The 17,477-nt window shown below is 37.6% G+C and overlaps 1 protein-coding gene across 13 annotated transcripts in view; it reads right to left on the reverse strand.

Annotated features, from left to right (window-relative positions):
• Positions 1-17,477, reverse strand: part of ATXN7 (ataxin 7) — a 92,371-nt gene that overhangs the window by 36,153 nt on the left and 38,741 nt on the right. For 9 of the 13 annotated variants that reach the window (XM_054837749.1, XM_054837746.1, XM_054837748.1 and 6 more), the window contains one exon: positions 6,351-6,455. The exons of 1 other annotated variant lie outside the window; for it this stretch is intronic. In XM_054837749.1, the coding sequence (XP_054693724.1) occupies positions 6,351-6,455 (105 nt within the window). Of the gene's footprint in view, positions 1-6,350; positions 6,456-9,573; positions 9,614-13,827; positions 14,046-17,256; positions 17,373-17,477 lie in introns of those variants that run through there. 3 more of the 13 variants (XM_054837752.1, XM_054837754.1, XM_054837756.1) reach the window with 3 other exon arrangements.

Raw genomic sequence — 17,477 nt, forward strand, 5'->3', positions numbered from 1 at the left:
CCCATGAAAAAGGAGGAAGTTTTACTAGAAAACTGCCATCAACTTCTCAAACAGACTCCCTATGCTTTCATGTAATGAACAAGCACCACAGCCATGACGCTTACAAAAATAACTTTCTGCACGTGAAGCATTCGCGATGTTACAATTAACCGCAGTGCCTAACTTCATCACTCCTTAAAATCTGCATGGCAGAACTTGTTTGTGACTATAAATCCCAACTAGCACATTTGGTATTCAGCTAATGGCTTTGGGGTATGCATTTCAAAGCCCGAAATATATTTACAGAGTTTCTTTCCAGGTGGTCACTTTCTTATTTAGCGATGCATTATTTAAAAATAACTAAATAATCAGCTGAAATGTTGTTTTCTGAAGTGAATTCTGTACTGACCTCTGAGCCCATTCCATTCTGGGAATATGCCAAGATGATTCTTGCAAAAGCTACAGAATTTCTCAAATCTCTGCCAAAAAGAAATTAAACTAGTTGTTGCTGGACCCAGACACTAAGATCCAACTGCTGGAATCTGGACTGTGCGAACTACTGTGAGAGGACTGTGTATTTAAACAGAAGCTGCTGAAGCTGCCAACGATAATTTGTTAAATCATATACATTAACTCAAGCTATAACATGCCAAATGCCACCTGTGCACACTTGGCAATATGCTTGGCAGATTACGCCAGCACATCTGTGACACACTACATAATAGTCAAGTTTTATTTTGGTTATTAGACTACTACAGAAGATTACTGATACCCAAGAAAATTCCTACAATTTATAAAAAAACGTTGTCATACTACTTTAGCGAACAGTGGACACTTAATTACTGAAACAAATTGCTTGCTGCAAAACGTATGGGGGCCATAATGAAGGCCTATTGCTCCCAAATGCAGATGAGCTCAGGCAATCTCCTACGAGGAAAAAAGCAAAACCCAAAAACCCACAAAACAAGAAAAACCCCACCAAACAACAACCCACTCACCCCACCCACCCCCCAACAATCCTCAGGTCCAATGGCTTTGGAACAATAGCCGGTACATTCCTTTCTTTTCCTATCTGCTTCAAATGCTGTCTTGTACAGACACTTTGACTTTGTAATCCATGCTAAACACTTTATTCTAAACAAGTAACTTCTGCAGAACTTCAAAAAATAAAACTTAAAAATATTAAATACTGATGTCAGATTTTTCAGAACACTTAGTTGCTGCCAAATTTGAGGTAATAAAGATGGTAGGACAAATTTATATTCAATCCACAGTATGTCAGAAGAACCCAAATACCTAATGCTGCAGGGACTGTAATACTTAAGTTACATATGATATAACATCTGAAATACAACAGCATATTGGCAGGGATAGTTAACAGATCATTTATCCCAATTAAAATCACAACAAGTATCACATGTTCTCTCCCAATCCAAGCACTTAACACCAACACCAAAACCCCCTTATGACCAGCCCAAGTAGTAAACCTGCTAACTAATGGGGGTGTGAGACCTGAGGGAGGAAGGAGCACGGTTATACAGTTAGACGAAGGAGATTCACAAGAGACGTCACACTGACTTGCGGGATGGACCCAACTAAGTAACACAGGTGAACATCCCTCTGCTGCCAGGATCTGCCCTCTGAGTCTCCCCAGCCTGCGTATAAGGTTGTGTGATGACCTTCTCTATTCAAATCCATGACCTCCTAGAAATCACGGAAGGTGGACAAGTCTGTAGTATCATCCCAGTTCTGAATCCTAATGCTTCAAGTTTAGACATGCACTGATCGGAAACTGAAATGCTTAAGTGATTCCCCACCAGCACTCAGAGCAACAGCAAGCAGAGCTCACAGTATCGCTCGCCTTTGCCACCACATGCCAAACCGGTGGAAGTTAATCAAAACACTGGGCATAGCTTTTTAATGACTCAACAGCCCGACACACTATTATCATGTGTTTCCAATATGTACTGTATTAATGGTTTTCACAATTACTACATGACTCACAAGCACTCTCAGTTTAAGTTTCAAAGGTAGCCTTCATTATTCTTGCTGAAAGCTTAACTCCACTTTATATTTACGGAGACTAAGGCACAGAGGAAACAATTGTGCAATAAACCTATGAAAAATTAGAAGGAAAAAAACCCCACATCTCTACACTGATGCTACTTCCACTCTGCTGCGCTATCATCTCTGAGCCACAAAGCAGCCCAGATGGTGCAGAGAAGCAGCTCTCCTCAGACAGGAGGCTGATAACCACAGGGAGATGTGATAAACCCGTGGAACGGCTGAAACACCAATGAAAGGTCATGCGGCCCGAAAACCACGTCACTTCAGGGTTTCCACGAACAACCTGAAATAACTGTCACAGTGGCTTCCTCAAAGAGCAACCTTTCAGTGCAGCACAGAAACTGTATCTAGCACGTTTTCATGGGAAGGAGACAGAAGAAATACAAGTGATACAGGAACGTCCTGCTGTCTGCCAAGGGGGCATTCTTGAGGAACGTGACGGTTAGCAATTTGACAGAGCGCAAAGTAATTTTTACTGTAAGAATTTATATTTTAAGAGAGGAAATTGTGCAGGGACTTAAAAAACATACCTGATTTAAGTACAGGGGGAGGGTCTGTGTAGTATGGAAGTTGGGGAGGCTGGCACACGATCAAATACTGTGTTTTCTCAGAATAGGTCATCATGATAAGCTATCTCAGGTGCTTCACCCACAGGACTGAACACCTAAACGTTATACCTTTTTTCCATCTTTCAGCTCCAAACTGATCTTGAGCCATCCAAGGAAGATGTCGATACCACGAAAGCGTAACCATTCAAAAAGCAGCAGCAGCAAGGATATTAGCAATAAAGAACTTAAATCCCTTGTCCAGCCCCACAAATGAAGCAGCTGAGATCCGAGAGAACAGAGGATTTGTCTTGAAACAACTTCTCCTTGGCTGGCTGGCCGGCCTGCTCCTGCCCCACCAGATCCCCAGCATCGCTGCTGCCCTACGCCAAGGGGGTAAAACCATTTGAGTGTACTGACAGTCAGCTGCTGTACACAGGCTAAAGAAATACCACAAGCAGACTTCAGATGTCTCAATACATTAGATTGCTTTTGAAAATCTAATCCACACGTGGTGTTGTGCATACCAAATACATCACCGAATTTTACAAATCAATGACAGTCTATATACCAACCGTATAGAATAAATTATTAAAATGGCAATTCATACTCCAAATGCATGCTTAGATTGCCTCAAAAAGTAGAATTTTGAATTAGTATCTCTTCTAGTCAAACCCATGAAATATAAAACTGTCATACAGAAATATAAAAGTTACGTACAGAAATCTGTGATTTGTATCAATAAAGTGTTTTACTTAAAAGATCAAATATTCTGATGAACAAGGTTACATTTAACTTGTTTCTGACTACTTGTGGTCCAGGGAAAAGAGCCAGCATGTGCCCTGCAATGCACTTTCAGCCTACTGAGTTAAGTAGTTTATCACAAATATGCTTTGGAAGAAATTAATTAGCTCATTAGGTTTAGCTAATAGTTTGTTTAGCCTTCCTTTGACAAAAGTGACATTTTAAAAGAGCATATTCTACTTCAGAAAACAAAATCCCATGTGACGAATTTCAAAGAACACCAAGTACAAGCGACACATACCACCACAGGTTGTAAAATATTTTAAGAGATCACTACTTCTCTGGTAACAATTAAAATTAACTTTAAAAAAAAAAAATCTAAAAACATCACAAAGGTACGGTTTCATTGATGCACTGTAATTTTTCAGAACTTGAAGTAATTTCTCCTTTATCAATCCCTGAAACAATGCCACAAATTAACGAATCCAGAGTGTTTTATTTTCTTGTTATCACGACAGCATACTTTTTGCTTTAGAAGAACTGTATATTTTGAGGACTTCAGCAATTTCTTTCTCCTGAAGTATGCAGTGTTAAAAATAAAAACACCGTGTTAAAAATAAAAATACACCATTGCCTGGTAATCAATCATCTGCCATATTTATCAGCTTTCACATTCAATTTGCTAAAATGAGAGAGAACTGCATAAGGATTTCAAGAACATGAAGGCTGATAAGAAGCGAGGAGAGCACTAGCTCTACACAAAATCACCCAGTCAGCCTTCTTACCTTTCTGAGGCTATTAGTTTGGCAAACTAAGGTCATTTAATGACGTTCACCCCACCCAAGCCTGTTTTTCTCATCAGAATGGCCCCGCCTGTTTCCTCCGCATGCCGCAGCCCTTGTGAGCGTCTTCATTGTTCAGAATGGGCTTAAGAAATACTAATAATAACCTCATCATTTCCATCCCCTCCTACATTTCTCTCAGTGTATCAGTCTGCCATTGATGTAAGGCTTACATTAGAGAAAGTTTCATGTTTAGAGATCATGCTCCTACAGTGTGATACAGAATGGGAACATCACATTAGTATTTATTCTTTTTTTTTTTTTTAAATATTTTCCATACCTTCATTTTGTAGTTCCCTCTTCACTCTGTTCCTTTTAAATTGGAGGTAGTGCTTACAGAAGAGTTTGACTTGACTTCTCCTAACAAGTTTAAGACTGGTACAAGCAGCATTACAACACCCCACGTTTTCATGTCCATGGCCAAGCAGCAAGGCCGTACCTATTCAGGTCTTGAACTGCTTCTTCAATCTGCCCACAAGGCTGTCATGCCAACAACTACAATACTGGTTCCTACAGTACAGATACCCGTTTGTCAGATGGTATTTGGAGATCACCTGCTCCTTGCACAAAGACAACCCAAAGTGTCTGCAGATACCCGCAGCTGTCCATCACTACCAACCTGAGCCAGTTCCATATAACTGACCTCAAGATGGAAGATTCAACATGCCAACACTTGGAACTAGGAACCATCCAATCCTCCCACATAAATTTATTTTTAACTGTCAGAATCAATTTAATATGATGTTTTAGGAGGACTTATTGGACATCCCAACCTGATATTCAGCAACAGGTGAGGAATCAGGCTGGCAAGAGGTAGACTGGCTCTCAGCTGATACAAAGGCAACCAGAGTAAGAAAAGCTGATGCCACTCTGTTCTTCTGGCTCCCTAAACCTCTGGAGACTTACCTCCACAAAACTGTGGAGTTTTTAAAAATTCTATTACTGCTGCCATCCACAGAACAACCACCAAACTAGTAAGAATTATGTCACAAGACCTATCAGATTCTTCTCCAAGACATTCTGTGCGACGTGGCTGCAACAATCCAGCAGCAAGGGTAGGGGTATAATTCATACGGCATTATAACATGAAAATTCCCAAGTGAGAGGTGGAAAACATAAGAAGTTCACCCTCTGCACAGCGTAGGAAGACCCTTTCCTAGTCTCTGGGAAGCAGCAGAAGCAAGTATGCCACTTCTTGCCAAGGGGCCAGAGTATTTAAGATGCAATACAAGTTATCCTTTGTTCTCAACACTAGAAGAGCCTCCCCACCTGTATCCAGCATTTTCTATTCTTTTAAGCACCGATGCAATCAGTAGGTGCACTGGGCTAGGAAAAAAGGGAACACACAAATACGCACACAGAGAAGGAAGAAGGAGTAGTTCAGAAGATGCCCTGCCTGTCTTTTTTTATTAGCATTTGGTTAGAAAACATTTCCTGAATTTCTCAAGAAACAAAAAGCTGAATGCCCAAAACCTCCTATCCAAATATTAGCATGAAATTGTTTGAGATTAATTTCTAGTCTTGAGAGGAGTATGAGAAAGAAGAACTGCCAACCTCCCCCAGTTCGGTTTGTAGGAAGTAACTGAGCACTTGAACTTGCGTAGCACTTCACATTTTCTCAGTCCTCTATAAACGCTGGCTAACACCAACCAACACAACAAGAGCTTCCTAGCATAGTTTATATACAAAACCATCAGACCAGTAAAACAAATACAAATTAATACTTCTGAAAATAAATAAGCAAGCTTAGTGGCTGGTGGAAGCATACTATGTTTTACAACAAAATTTCTAAGTTTGGCTTTTAGCTGAAGTTCACGGTTCACACTGTAACAGAACCAGTGTAAAAATAATCTGTATAAATACACAAGGAGAAATGACACACACACATACACAAACACACTACACATACTGTCTGTGAAATACACTATATATCTGTTATTTCAGAATTGAACTGTATGTATGCAGCATTTCAAGAAGGCATTAAAAAATTAAAAGGAACAAGATCTTTATGTAACTGCATTACAATGTATATAAAATGGTTAAACACAGGTTATATTCTTTGACATTATTTATAATGTAATGATCTATGTACCATCAATTTAAAAAAAAAAATTGCCAGGCTTAATCCTGATTTAACCTCACCCTTAATTATTAAAAATAGTTAAGCACTTACCATAATGTGATTGAAATGCCTGTGGTTTTACGACCTGATTACAGTGGTTACACATCACCAAATAGAAATCATCATGAGCCGGGCAAAGACCAAATATTGGCATATCTAAAAACAAAAAGACAAAATGGCATCTCTCAGCTGCTGACAATTATTGAAAAACAGTTTAATTACAGAGCCATGACACTAGTGTTGAATCATAATTTTAATACATTTGTATCAAATTTGAAAATGAGGAAAAAAGAGCATATAATGCAATAGATAATTTCGTGCTGGAGTATTACAAAAGCAAAAAATCTTCCTACAAAGATAAATGTAAAATGAGCGATTATGTCTAGAAAACATCTATTAGAAAACTGATTTAGGACTGATTATCTTATACCAGATGCAAGAATGTAATAAAAAAAGACTGACTTCAAATGACAACCACAACATAAGAGGGGATAGTTTATGTATTCTGAAAGGGGTTTGGATTTTATTCCAATTTCATTAAATGAATTTAAAAATGAACTTTATTTCCTATTTAATTTTTTAAACCATTTTAAACACACAGTCGTTTACCAGGCAGTATTACATGCCTAATGGTTTTATTTGTTTAACAGTGCATTATAGTCCAGCCATCTGCTGCCAGAGATCTGTGTAACAGCTATATAAGAGAGAAAAATAGAGATAACAGTATGTCAGAGCATGTGTGGATTTCAGAGATAACACACATACTTGCAGACTTTTACTAATAAAATTAGTTTCTACAATTTTGTTTTTAAGAATACAGTTTCTTAAGAACATAGTTTAACAGTTAAAACTGCATTCAGACTCTACTGGAGCATTAAATACAACATTTACTACACAACTCAAAGGTATATTACATTTATAGAACTAAAAATGTTATTCAATCATTAGAAGACAAAAAATAGGAAACTGCAAACATAATAGTATAAATTCATTATCGCCAAACACATGGCTAAGGGATCTATAATACTATTTAAAGGTTTAAAACTGATATAAGAAAACTTATTTTCTTAAAAAAAAAAGTAATAGATTTATCTTAACAGTAACTTAATTACGATGTTAAACTTATTTACCTCTGTGCTAGAACGGACCCCAGAGTTTTGTTTTAAAGCTACTAATTTACCTAGGTGTATTTTTAACACCACCCATGATTTTGTTCATTAGCAGAACACCAATTACGAAATAAATTGAGTGGGCTGCATTTTAAGAGCAAATGTGCCAAGGTAACCGCTGGCAGGGTGATGCTGTCAGCCCTGTAGAGCCTCATGAACTTCACTTCGTTTCTCGCAGACAAAAGAACGTATCCACACCAAACAGCTTCCAGAATTAAGGGTCCCTCTATAGTAAGTATCTTTATCATAAAAAACTAATTACCTTTCTTTACAAAATAAGGTCTATGACAGGTCTTCCAAAAACCTTGTTAGTGCTACATTAAGCATGATACCTGCAATAACAGCTGCAACTGGATTTTGTAGTTGGATGCAAATACAATGACCACGGACATCTGATGTGGCTGTGATAGATCAGGGCTACACTTATCTAAATCACAGGCAGTTTGTTGCAACTGATGTTACATGAAATAAATAAATTATAAACTGATTTGCACTTCATTAAGGACTGACTCTTGTTTATTTATTTATATGATATTTATTTTTAAAAAAGTATTAAGACCTCAGGCACACCTAACAGTGCAAACTAGGCAAAACTGAGTAAATATATGCTGGAGAGAAAAATCAAATAGGAATAATAAACTTCTATTTTTCACTATCTACTTTCTGTGATGTAATATTAAGCTAGTTAAGGAGAAAAGTATAAACTTAAACGTCATTGCTAATATTTCATGCAGGAGCTCTTTGGGTATGCCTGCATAAAAAAAGTTTCCACGCGGCAAGCAAATATTCCAGGGTCACTTCCATTTGACTACTAATACACCACGATGAATGGGACAATAACAGCGCGCACTGCCTGCTATTTACACTGTTAATAGCACACAGACAGGCTACTACTGTACAATGTCTAACGAACTGTAAATCCACACCCTGTAACCTGTTCTCATAACCGTACCTTTCAGACAACACTGGATTCACAGACTTTACACCAGCTTGTACAGAATGCAGGGGGGAAATCATTAACAGGAGGAAAGGATTGCCTACTTCTCTGTCTCTTGCAAGGCACTAGTCCGAGATATTACGCTCACTTTAAGTACCCTTTTATGAATATTTGCTGGCAATACAGAGCTGCAATTTTAAACTACAAGTGAAATAAATTGGCAGAAACTGATGTAAACAAAAACATTTTCCTATTTCAGTTTGGGGATCCCAAGAAATCTGAATAATTTATGAGCGTCCTTTACACTGTGGAGCACACCTTCCGAGTTTTAAAACCAAAGCTCCAAGTGACAGAAAGCGATGCCAAAACACCAGGAAATAAACAAACTCATAAAGAACCGTTCTAAGAGTAAAACCAGCTGACACCAAGGGGAAAAAAAAAAAAAAATTGCTGGACACCCAAAATCACAACCATGATTTCAAAGGAAGTCACGCGCAAGACTCCAGCCAGATCACACAGATGAACATAAAAGATCTTCTCCCCCCGCAGTACTCTCCTACAGCACTGATAACAGAGCAGCACCTAAACGGAATGAGGGAGCAGTGAAGGTTAGAGTCCTAAACGCAATTCCTTTTGTTTTTTCATATGAGATAAAATAAACTATAGCTTTATATTATCAAAGCATCTGTTTAAAATAGATACAATCAAATCCTTTGGTTAGAGTAAGCCATGGGGCCCCAAAGACGACTGGAACCCAACTACACGGAGCACTGCACGAACACGCGAGGCCAGCCCATAAGGGCCACAGACCAGATACCGGCAGCCAAAAAGTAGTGTCAATGCTGCACAGAGACCTGAACATTAGTTTTAACAACCAATTCGAAACTGTAAGGAGTATGACCCAACCAAATCAGCTAAGATAACTGGAAGAGACCCGAATCCACACTTCCCAACCCAGGAGCCTCAGCCTTCGGCAGGCAAGCTCCCACGTGTTTCATGTGCTTCACCGTCATTTTAGTTGAGCAGAGCAAGAGCAGGTTTTAGAGAAATCTTATTTCTGGGTTCCAACAGGGCAAACACCTATGCGGCACTGTTATGAGAATGACAAGACAAATTAGACCATGCAAATGTTAGAGAATAATATACAGAATAGTTTAACAGAACTTACATAAGAAGTACGTACCAACAGTAGGAGATGGACACCTAATTTTTCTGTCCCCCCCTCCACCACTTACGAAAGTTCGCAAGTCTTGCAGTTGATATTCTAACATCTAAACGTTTATACTATTTCATTTAGTGACATGCATATTCTCTATTTAAAAGTCTAATGAAGTTTATAGTATTTCACGAGTGTCATTTCAAATGCACTGTTCCTCTGCGTTTAAAGATTACTTTTTGAAATACTTCACTGTAAATGTAAAGCCTGTGCCTCTCCAGGAAGAGCCTAGCAACCGTGATTCATATGTTCCTCTTTCAAAGCCGGGCTCATTTAACTCTCTCCATCTGGGAATGTTTTTCAAGGTCAAATTAAAAATTTAAACCAAGACCTTAAACTTTTCCATTTATTTTTCCATAAATGCAGTATTTATATGGTATCAACATACAAATACTGTTATGGGAGCTGCTAGTTACTATTGACACCACAAAGAAAAACTACCTCCATATTATGAAACCTCTGAACACTGTGACCTCTAGGATTCACTTCTCCTTTCAACTGTAACTTAGTTGCAGTGTTTTTAAAAAGGTAACTTCAAATAATATATTGCTGTACTCTTCAAGACTAGAACAAGGCTGCCTTACAAGCAATTCTGAGATACCTTAACCGCATTATTTGTTGAGTATGTAATAAGAAAAATGCTTCTTATTTGGAAAAGACCAATATAGCATCTTTTCTAATAAAAAAGGAAAAACAATCATGGACAATCTGGCATACCTCACATCAAGAAACACGGAGCTCAGCTTGCCTATTCTGAAAAACTTTCTGAAACTGAGCTGCCATCTCCTCTTCTCCAGAGGGATGGAGAAGCACATAAGTCATATAGTAATTTCTTAGTATTTCCAGCATTCTCTTTAAGGACAGTTACACTACAGAAACTCATGCTTGTGGTCATTGAAAGCAACTGTGTCTGGGTATTCTCAATTCTATTACTTAACATCACGGACCACAGAACAAATAAAACAGGCTAAAAATCACACAGCTAGAGAACAGGATGATAGTTTGCATTTATTGAGCCACTAGATTCAATGACTACCACAGCTCCACTGCATTTTTTATGGGATTTTTTAAACACACCCACCCACACACAAATTTATCAAATTTCCTACAAATCATCTTGTCCCTTTTCAGACTGGGATCGTTTCACAGTCCGTCTATCCTAGCATCTAAGACAGCAGCTCTTCTAGAAATGAAATGAAATATCACACACACACAAAAAAAATCCTCTCCAGGACAGCAAACTCTAGAGGAAGAGGGTAAAAGGAGCCCTACTCCTGGCTGTTTGCAGAGACCAGAACACAAGTTTCCTATTTTGCAGAAGCCTGCTCACCATGACTGAAAAAACAAGGAGGAGAGTGAAAACTGAAACAGAGGAAGAGAAAGCAAAACTAGCAAGGGCAGAAGTGAAAGGGCAAAGAACAAACTCTAGCAGAGTTAAGGTAAAAAGAATAAAAAACTTTGATAGAGTTAGTGACAAGAATATGTAAAAGTACTGCAGCAATCTTTTAATCCAGAACACTGTAAATGCTCACGTCTTCCCTATCCATTCTCAGCATAAGCATCTGCTTATTAAGATCATTTTTACAAGTCCAAATCTGATTTATCAGAAATATGTTTGTACTGCTTGCCATTTAGTGTAATTTGACAATGGGTATTTCATGCTGATACCCAATGTGAACAGTAAAATGTTTTGACTACAAAGATCCCCACGGCATAGCATAACGTGCCTTCAGCACACCACCAACCTGATTATACTTCCATAATATTTTTAATCACTATAGTTAATATTAGATGCATTAAAACATGATGCCCTAGACTATTAGCTTTACACTCACAATAGATATAACTCACTATTATCTTTACAACTCCCCAAACACAGAATTTATTTTTCTTTTTACTGGGGCCCGATCCAAATCCACCCTAAGTAAACGTACCAGCTTTTATCAATTTACTAGGCTTTCCATTAAGACATCAGGGAACTGTTTTGAAGGTACTATATAAGGAAATTGTAAATATATTGCAGAATTTTGAAATATTGCCAAATCTGGATTGTTTAAACTATTTACTTCGTGGACCAACGAAGTTCAAATAGTGTCCACAAGCGCTATCTTGAATACATTTACTCCATACTAGCTGTGTTTTCTCTTCTCATTAGAAGAGAATTAGTCTTGATCATACTAAGGTAAAAAATATGTGAGTACACCTTGTTTTAACTTGACTTAACTGGTAGATCTCTTTCTTTAAAGGCGTGCTTTTATTAGAACTTTTCTTTAAGATAACATAGCTCTTCAGTAGCATCTGAAAAAAATTCAAAAAAGGGGAGGAAAAAACCCACAGCTGCGGTAACTTGAAACTAGTTGACATCTTGAAGGAAAAAAGTTTTGTGCCACCTCCTGTAATTTGCTTATAACACTTGTCCCAACTACTGTCAGATCCTGTTAAAGTAATAATAATGTTTCTATTTTCTTTACCCTTTATGCCTGTGGAGAACATGAATGTCATTTTAATATCTGAAAGCAGAAAAAACTTCCCAAATTACTATTTTTAAGAGCTTGTGATTTGGTGGAGAGAGGCACAAGGAGGGAGAAGGAAGGTGACTAACCAGCATTTAGAACCACATCAAACAGCCTGCCCCAAACCCGGGCAGATTTCAGGTAGAAAGCTGAGCTTGGTTACAACCAGACTAACTAACAGCTTATAGTCAGCCCAAAAAGCTAAAATCCTGCCAAGAAAGCTGCACACCGGGTGAGACCTGCTGGATCTATTGCTGACATTAGGTGTCAATAACAAGTAATTTTCAGGTGCAGGGAGAATCTTAGATGTAAGCCTGAGGCAGCGAGCTTTCTGCACAAACAGCACTACAAGGTATCTTAACTAACTTGGCTATCCTAAGTACAGCTCCCATCAACTCTAAATCATATAGTCCCTTATTTTAATTGATGTGAATCTTTAAAAAAAGTGATTGATCTAAGTTAGCATCTCAAAACTTACCTTTTTGCAACTAAAATATTATTTTCTACACAATACTTTTCCAAAATATTTTCCAGAAACACTCAAGTGCTTCTCATTCATGAACACACATGTATTTTTGTATACTTATCAATGTTGAAATGAAATTAATGAAATGAAATTAAACTACTGACAGATTGTACTGGCAAAATGTACTATGCAAGATGATAATAAAAAAGAATATTCCTAAACAGATATTGTGAGCAAAATAACTAAACACACATAATATTCAGAATGCTCTGGTTTACACAAGTTTTAAAACAAAATAAGAGATTCTAGTAAAATATACATACTCGACTGTTTTCTGCAAAATCTCAAGCAACGAACATTTACGTATTAATAGAACACAAGTATTTTATGAACCATATGTGCAGGCATAACAAATTTGTGCCTGCAAAGAACATATGCATAATCCAACAAACTGAACATAAAATGATAAAATTTACATACAGAAACACTTTCTTTTTAAAAAATCTATCCCATAATGTTTGTGCTAATGTTCCCTCAGATACAAAAGAACCTTTTAATACAAAATAAAGCAAAAAAAATGGACATTCCCATACTCAAGCTGTTTAATTTAGGCTCAGAGGGAAGCATTGCTAAAGTATTTTCTGCAAGGCTATCTGTTTTTTCAATACCTTGCCAACTCTGGTCTGTACATAAAGTAACTTCTTTTTTTTTTTTTGCGTGTACAGCTTTGAAAGCCCAGCTATTTGAGGAGACATTTGAAAGGTGCAGCTCTCCCTGGGTTCTGAGCACAAGTGCATGAACTTTGTTTCACTGTGCAGTTGCTGATCGATCGGATCAAGGAAGGCACAGCTGAAGACTTGATTAATTTTTACTGCATTTTCCACTTTGGCAAATATAGCAATTACACAGCATTTTATTAAAGTCCTAAGAATACCCAAACCTCAAAGTTTTGGCTCAGAGAAATGACATTCACTTCAAGACCAAAACCCCCCACAACTTAGTTGATCTAGACACAGGAGCTGCATTATGAGATTTGATCACTGTCGTACATCTTTACTAGTGCAAGAATGCTCTACCTCTAAAAGCAGACTCCTCTATCCAGCCTCCTTTCAAAACTCAAGACAGTCTATTTTTCCAAAACTACAATTCTGTAGTTTTTATTCTGCTCTCCCAAATTCAAGGTGGAATCTTGCCCAGTGAAACCTAAAAGGGTGAAGGAGGACCTACCTCTCCCAGCTCACATTTTCCGTGGGTTCAGCCACACTGCATTTCCAAAATCCCATTCCCTGCACCGCCACCTCCAGCAAAAAGGTTTGCCACATGCTGCAGGCAGCGACACTCCTCCGTGCATACCCAAGCAGCAAACCCAAACACCAGTCCTTTTGCCAGGCTACGAGTGTATGATCGCTGTCAGTCTCCTGTAGTCTTTTCTCCTTCTCTCTGCAAGGATGCAGAACGCAACACTGACAGTCGCTACATCTCCTGTTCTCTAAAATTTAACAGTCTTGGGAAATTTCTGTGTCGTGCCCACTGATAAATACTGAGCAGCAGATACCAAAGGGAAGTGTGTCATGCACACGTGCACCTGCAGCCTAGCGTGCAGCTGGGAGTTCTAATTTTAGGCTCCCAAGATTTGAATGTTCCTGTAATTATATATCAAACGCATATTAAAGCGGACATCTAAGTAGTTAAATTCTTTGTATACAAATTCTGCTACACACAGTTAATTTTTCAGAATATCTAACACAAATGTACGTCAAATTGTTCATTCAAAACCATTAAGCAGTTTTGCTAAGTTTATTATACATAATAATACAAAATCTCAGTGAGCAAGCTTACAGAAGATTGTCTTTAGAAAGACTGATTAATAAATTTCTCAATAAAACACAAGTATTATATTCAAAGCTTTACAACAGATGAAAAATTTTTGCCATGCACTTTGTATTCTCTAACATCAGGTTTTCATCAGCAATTTGAATGAAGTCAGTCATCTGCAAAAACTATTCCCATTTACTCATTAATTAGTTTTCAGAGTTGAAGATATTTTCAATTTCTCCAGGCAATGTGTATAATGTTACATAAATGCTGAACATACAATTTGTCATATAAGAAATCTTCAAAGTCATGCTTTATTTTTAGGTGACATGACCTCATCATGCCATTGCTATATTTTAGCCAACAAATTATTATTTCTGGTTTTGTGGCAAAGCCCCTATTTGTTAGATACCCAATCCTAAAATACCTTAAGGAGCCCTCAATGTTGAGTTTAATTTTGCAGTTATGACACAGAAATTAAAAAGAATTCAGGAAATAAACTTGAGGTTTACACAGTAATATTAAAATCTGGGGTAATTTAATATGAAAGGGTACATAGAAACACTTCAATTATTATGCAGAAAAACAGGGTCCATTATGAAGGGGGGAGGAAAGAGTTCTGGCCAAGCAACTAGTCACAATCCTAGCCTCAATTAAAATTAACTATATCATCCAGAGAATATTCCGAATTGTATCTTAAGTCATACACCCCAAAGCATGCTACTGTTATGAATTGTTTTAACATCAGCAGGTTTGGTACTTTTCTCCTCTTACACACACAGCACTCTGTGTACTTTGCAGCAGCTGTACTTTCGTAGTAGGAAAAAGGAAGTTTTATTTAAATCTAAACTCGCAGTTTACATAAAAACTGCTCATTGCAGAAGTATTTTGATACATCGTGACTGCAAATGGCGAACGTGTTCCAATCTCCTCACCCTTTCTCATCTCGTATCTACGCTTTTGAGGAAAAAAAAAATTGGCATGTATGGTTATTGCCATCTTTCCCTATGTAACTGTCCATGTCACAGCAACCCAACCGGGTGCTGGCTGTACCTCGGCGCTCAGTAACCAAGGAAGTAGAGGGATAGCAACTATTCGCTTTAAGATTTACACGTTTTCTTACTAAGAGAGAACTAGAGGAACAGAACGTACCAATGACTATATAACTTTTGTGACAGAGAATAACAACAAGACACAGAATAACATTAAAAAATAATAAACAAGAAAGTGACATCAGAAACACCGCAGTCAATAGCCTTAAAAATAAAAACTTCGTCAAAATCTCTTGCACAATGGCATTACTGCAATCCTCATATTAAAAGCAACATCAGTTAACACATTGTTTTCCCCGCTATATAGGACATGTGTAACTCTCGTCTTTGAACCTCTCCTACCCTCTTCCCTGCTGACCACGGCCCCAACTCCTGCGCGACAGCAGCGCAGCATTATTCTGTAATTGTGCAAAGACAAAGCATCTTTGCACCAAGAACACACTGCATACATTTTTATATCATGCACCTGATATCCGAGGGAGCAAATCAGCACGTGCAAAAAAAAAAAAAAAAAAAAAACCTAAGGAAAATAATACAGGCGACCTGTCAACTGAATTCTATTTCAGTATTTTCTTTTCTTAGGCAACCCAACTACCTAAAACCACCCCACCCCTGCCACTCCCATTCTCCATGCACTGGAACATCCACTTCAAAAATAAGACTGTTTCAATCATGTCTAATATAGCTATAAGGAAACATGCCTGTCAATTTTCACATACCAACTTACATTCTGCACCCCTCAATTTGGCAGGCACTATTAGTTTTTCCATTAAATTTTACTTCCTTTGCTTTACAGATTTACTAGCAGTTGATTTGATACAATAAAAAAAATTGCACAGCAACAGGCATATAAATGTACTATAGCAAAAACAACCCCTCCAACAGTACTGTGATATTTAATAAGATTAAAAGATAAAGTGGAAAATAAAACAATGTTTTTGTTGTTATAGTGCAGTAAAAGAGCTAACCCACTTCTTATGTATTTGAACACACAAGTGGTGTCACAAAGTATTATAAACTTGGCCACTGCATACCTTTAGATAAAGAAATATGACTATTTCAATTATATAGCTGAGGAACCAGTAAACTGTAAGGCTTTACTTCTCATAAATGATATATTCCAGGACATACAGAGCTACAGTCGTCAGAGCTTCTCTTCCAAGAGGGGATCTGTCTATTCAAACCAGTGTTAGGCTTCAAACCAGTAGGAGCTGTCCTCCAAGATGGTTATGTCAATGAAGTAGGTACGCACTGAAGAAAATCAGGCTACCTGTTCACAGTATAAGGTCAATAATTCCACTGCTGACTGTTTGTGATACAACACAAACCCAGTTCAGCCTAAAAACTCTTTATGGAAGTGCAATTTTTTTTATTGTTATGGAATTTTAAATTCTGAAGAAGAAGAAATTTAAGTTTTGCCTTTGCATGTCATCTCCCTTTTAGAATAAGCCCATCACTATCCTTATTTCAAAATGTATTTCTTCACTGTTAAGAGTGATTTGCCTTATTTTAGGAGCCCGCCTTCACAAAAATTTTCCAGAATTCCATCTCCAAACATTATACATAAAATACATGATATCTGTTACAGAATGAAAAAAGACTCTGAAAACACTGGGTGAACAAATCTGCACCGGGTATTATCCTTCCATATCTGGCACTAGTTCTCTGCTACTGAAAGTGCCCATTTCACCCTTCAATAGAAACAGGTTGGGGAGGACTGCAACTTTTAATATTTTGAAATGTAAATATATTAAAAAAATGAAGATCACTTGGATCATATTATATACACGGAAGATCTGAAAGGGCTGACATGCTTTCAAGTAATTTTTCTGCTCTTTCATGGTCTGGGCCTCTATAACATAACTGGAACACCAGCCCACTTGTGATGTACACAGGAGGTAATATCTATAACAAAACAAAAGGGAAGGAGAAAAGAATTTACTCAGAATACTTAATGTACTGATTTGGTATAACTCACATTTTTGACAGACACTTCTAAGACTACTCCTC

Source organism: Grus americana, chromosome 11, assembly GCF_028858705.1.
Source record: "Grus americana isolate bGruAme1 chromosome 11, bGruAme1.mat, whole genome shotgun sequence".
In the NCBI taxonomy this organism is placed as follows: Eukaryota; Metazoa; Chordata; class Aves; order Gruiformes; family Gruidae; genus Grus; species Grus americana.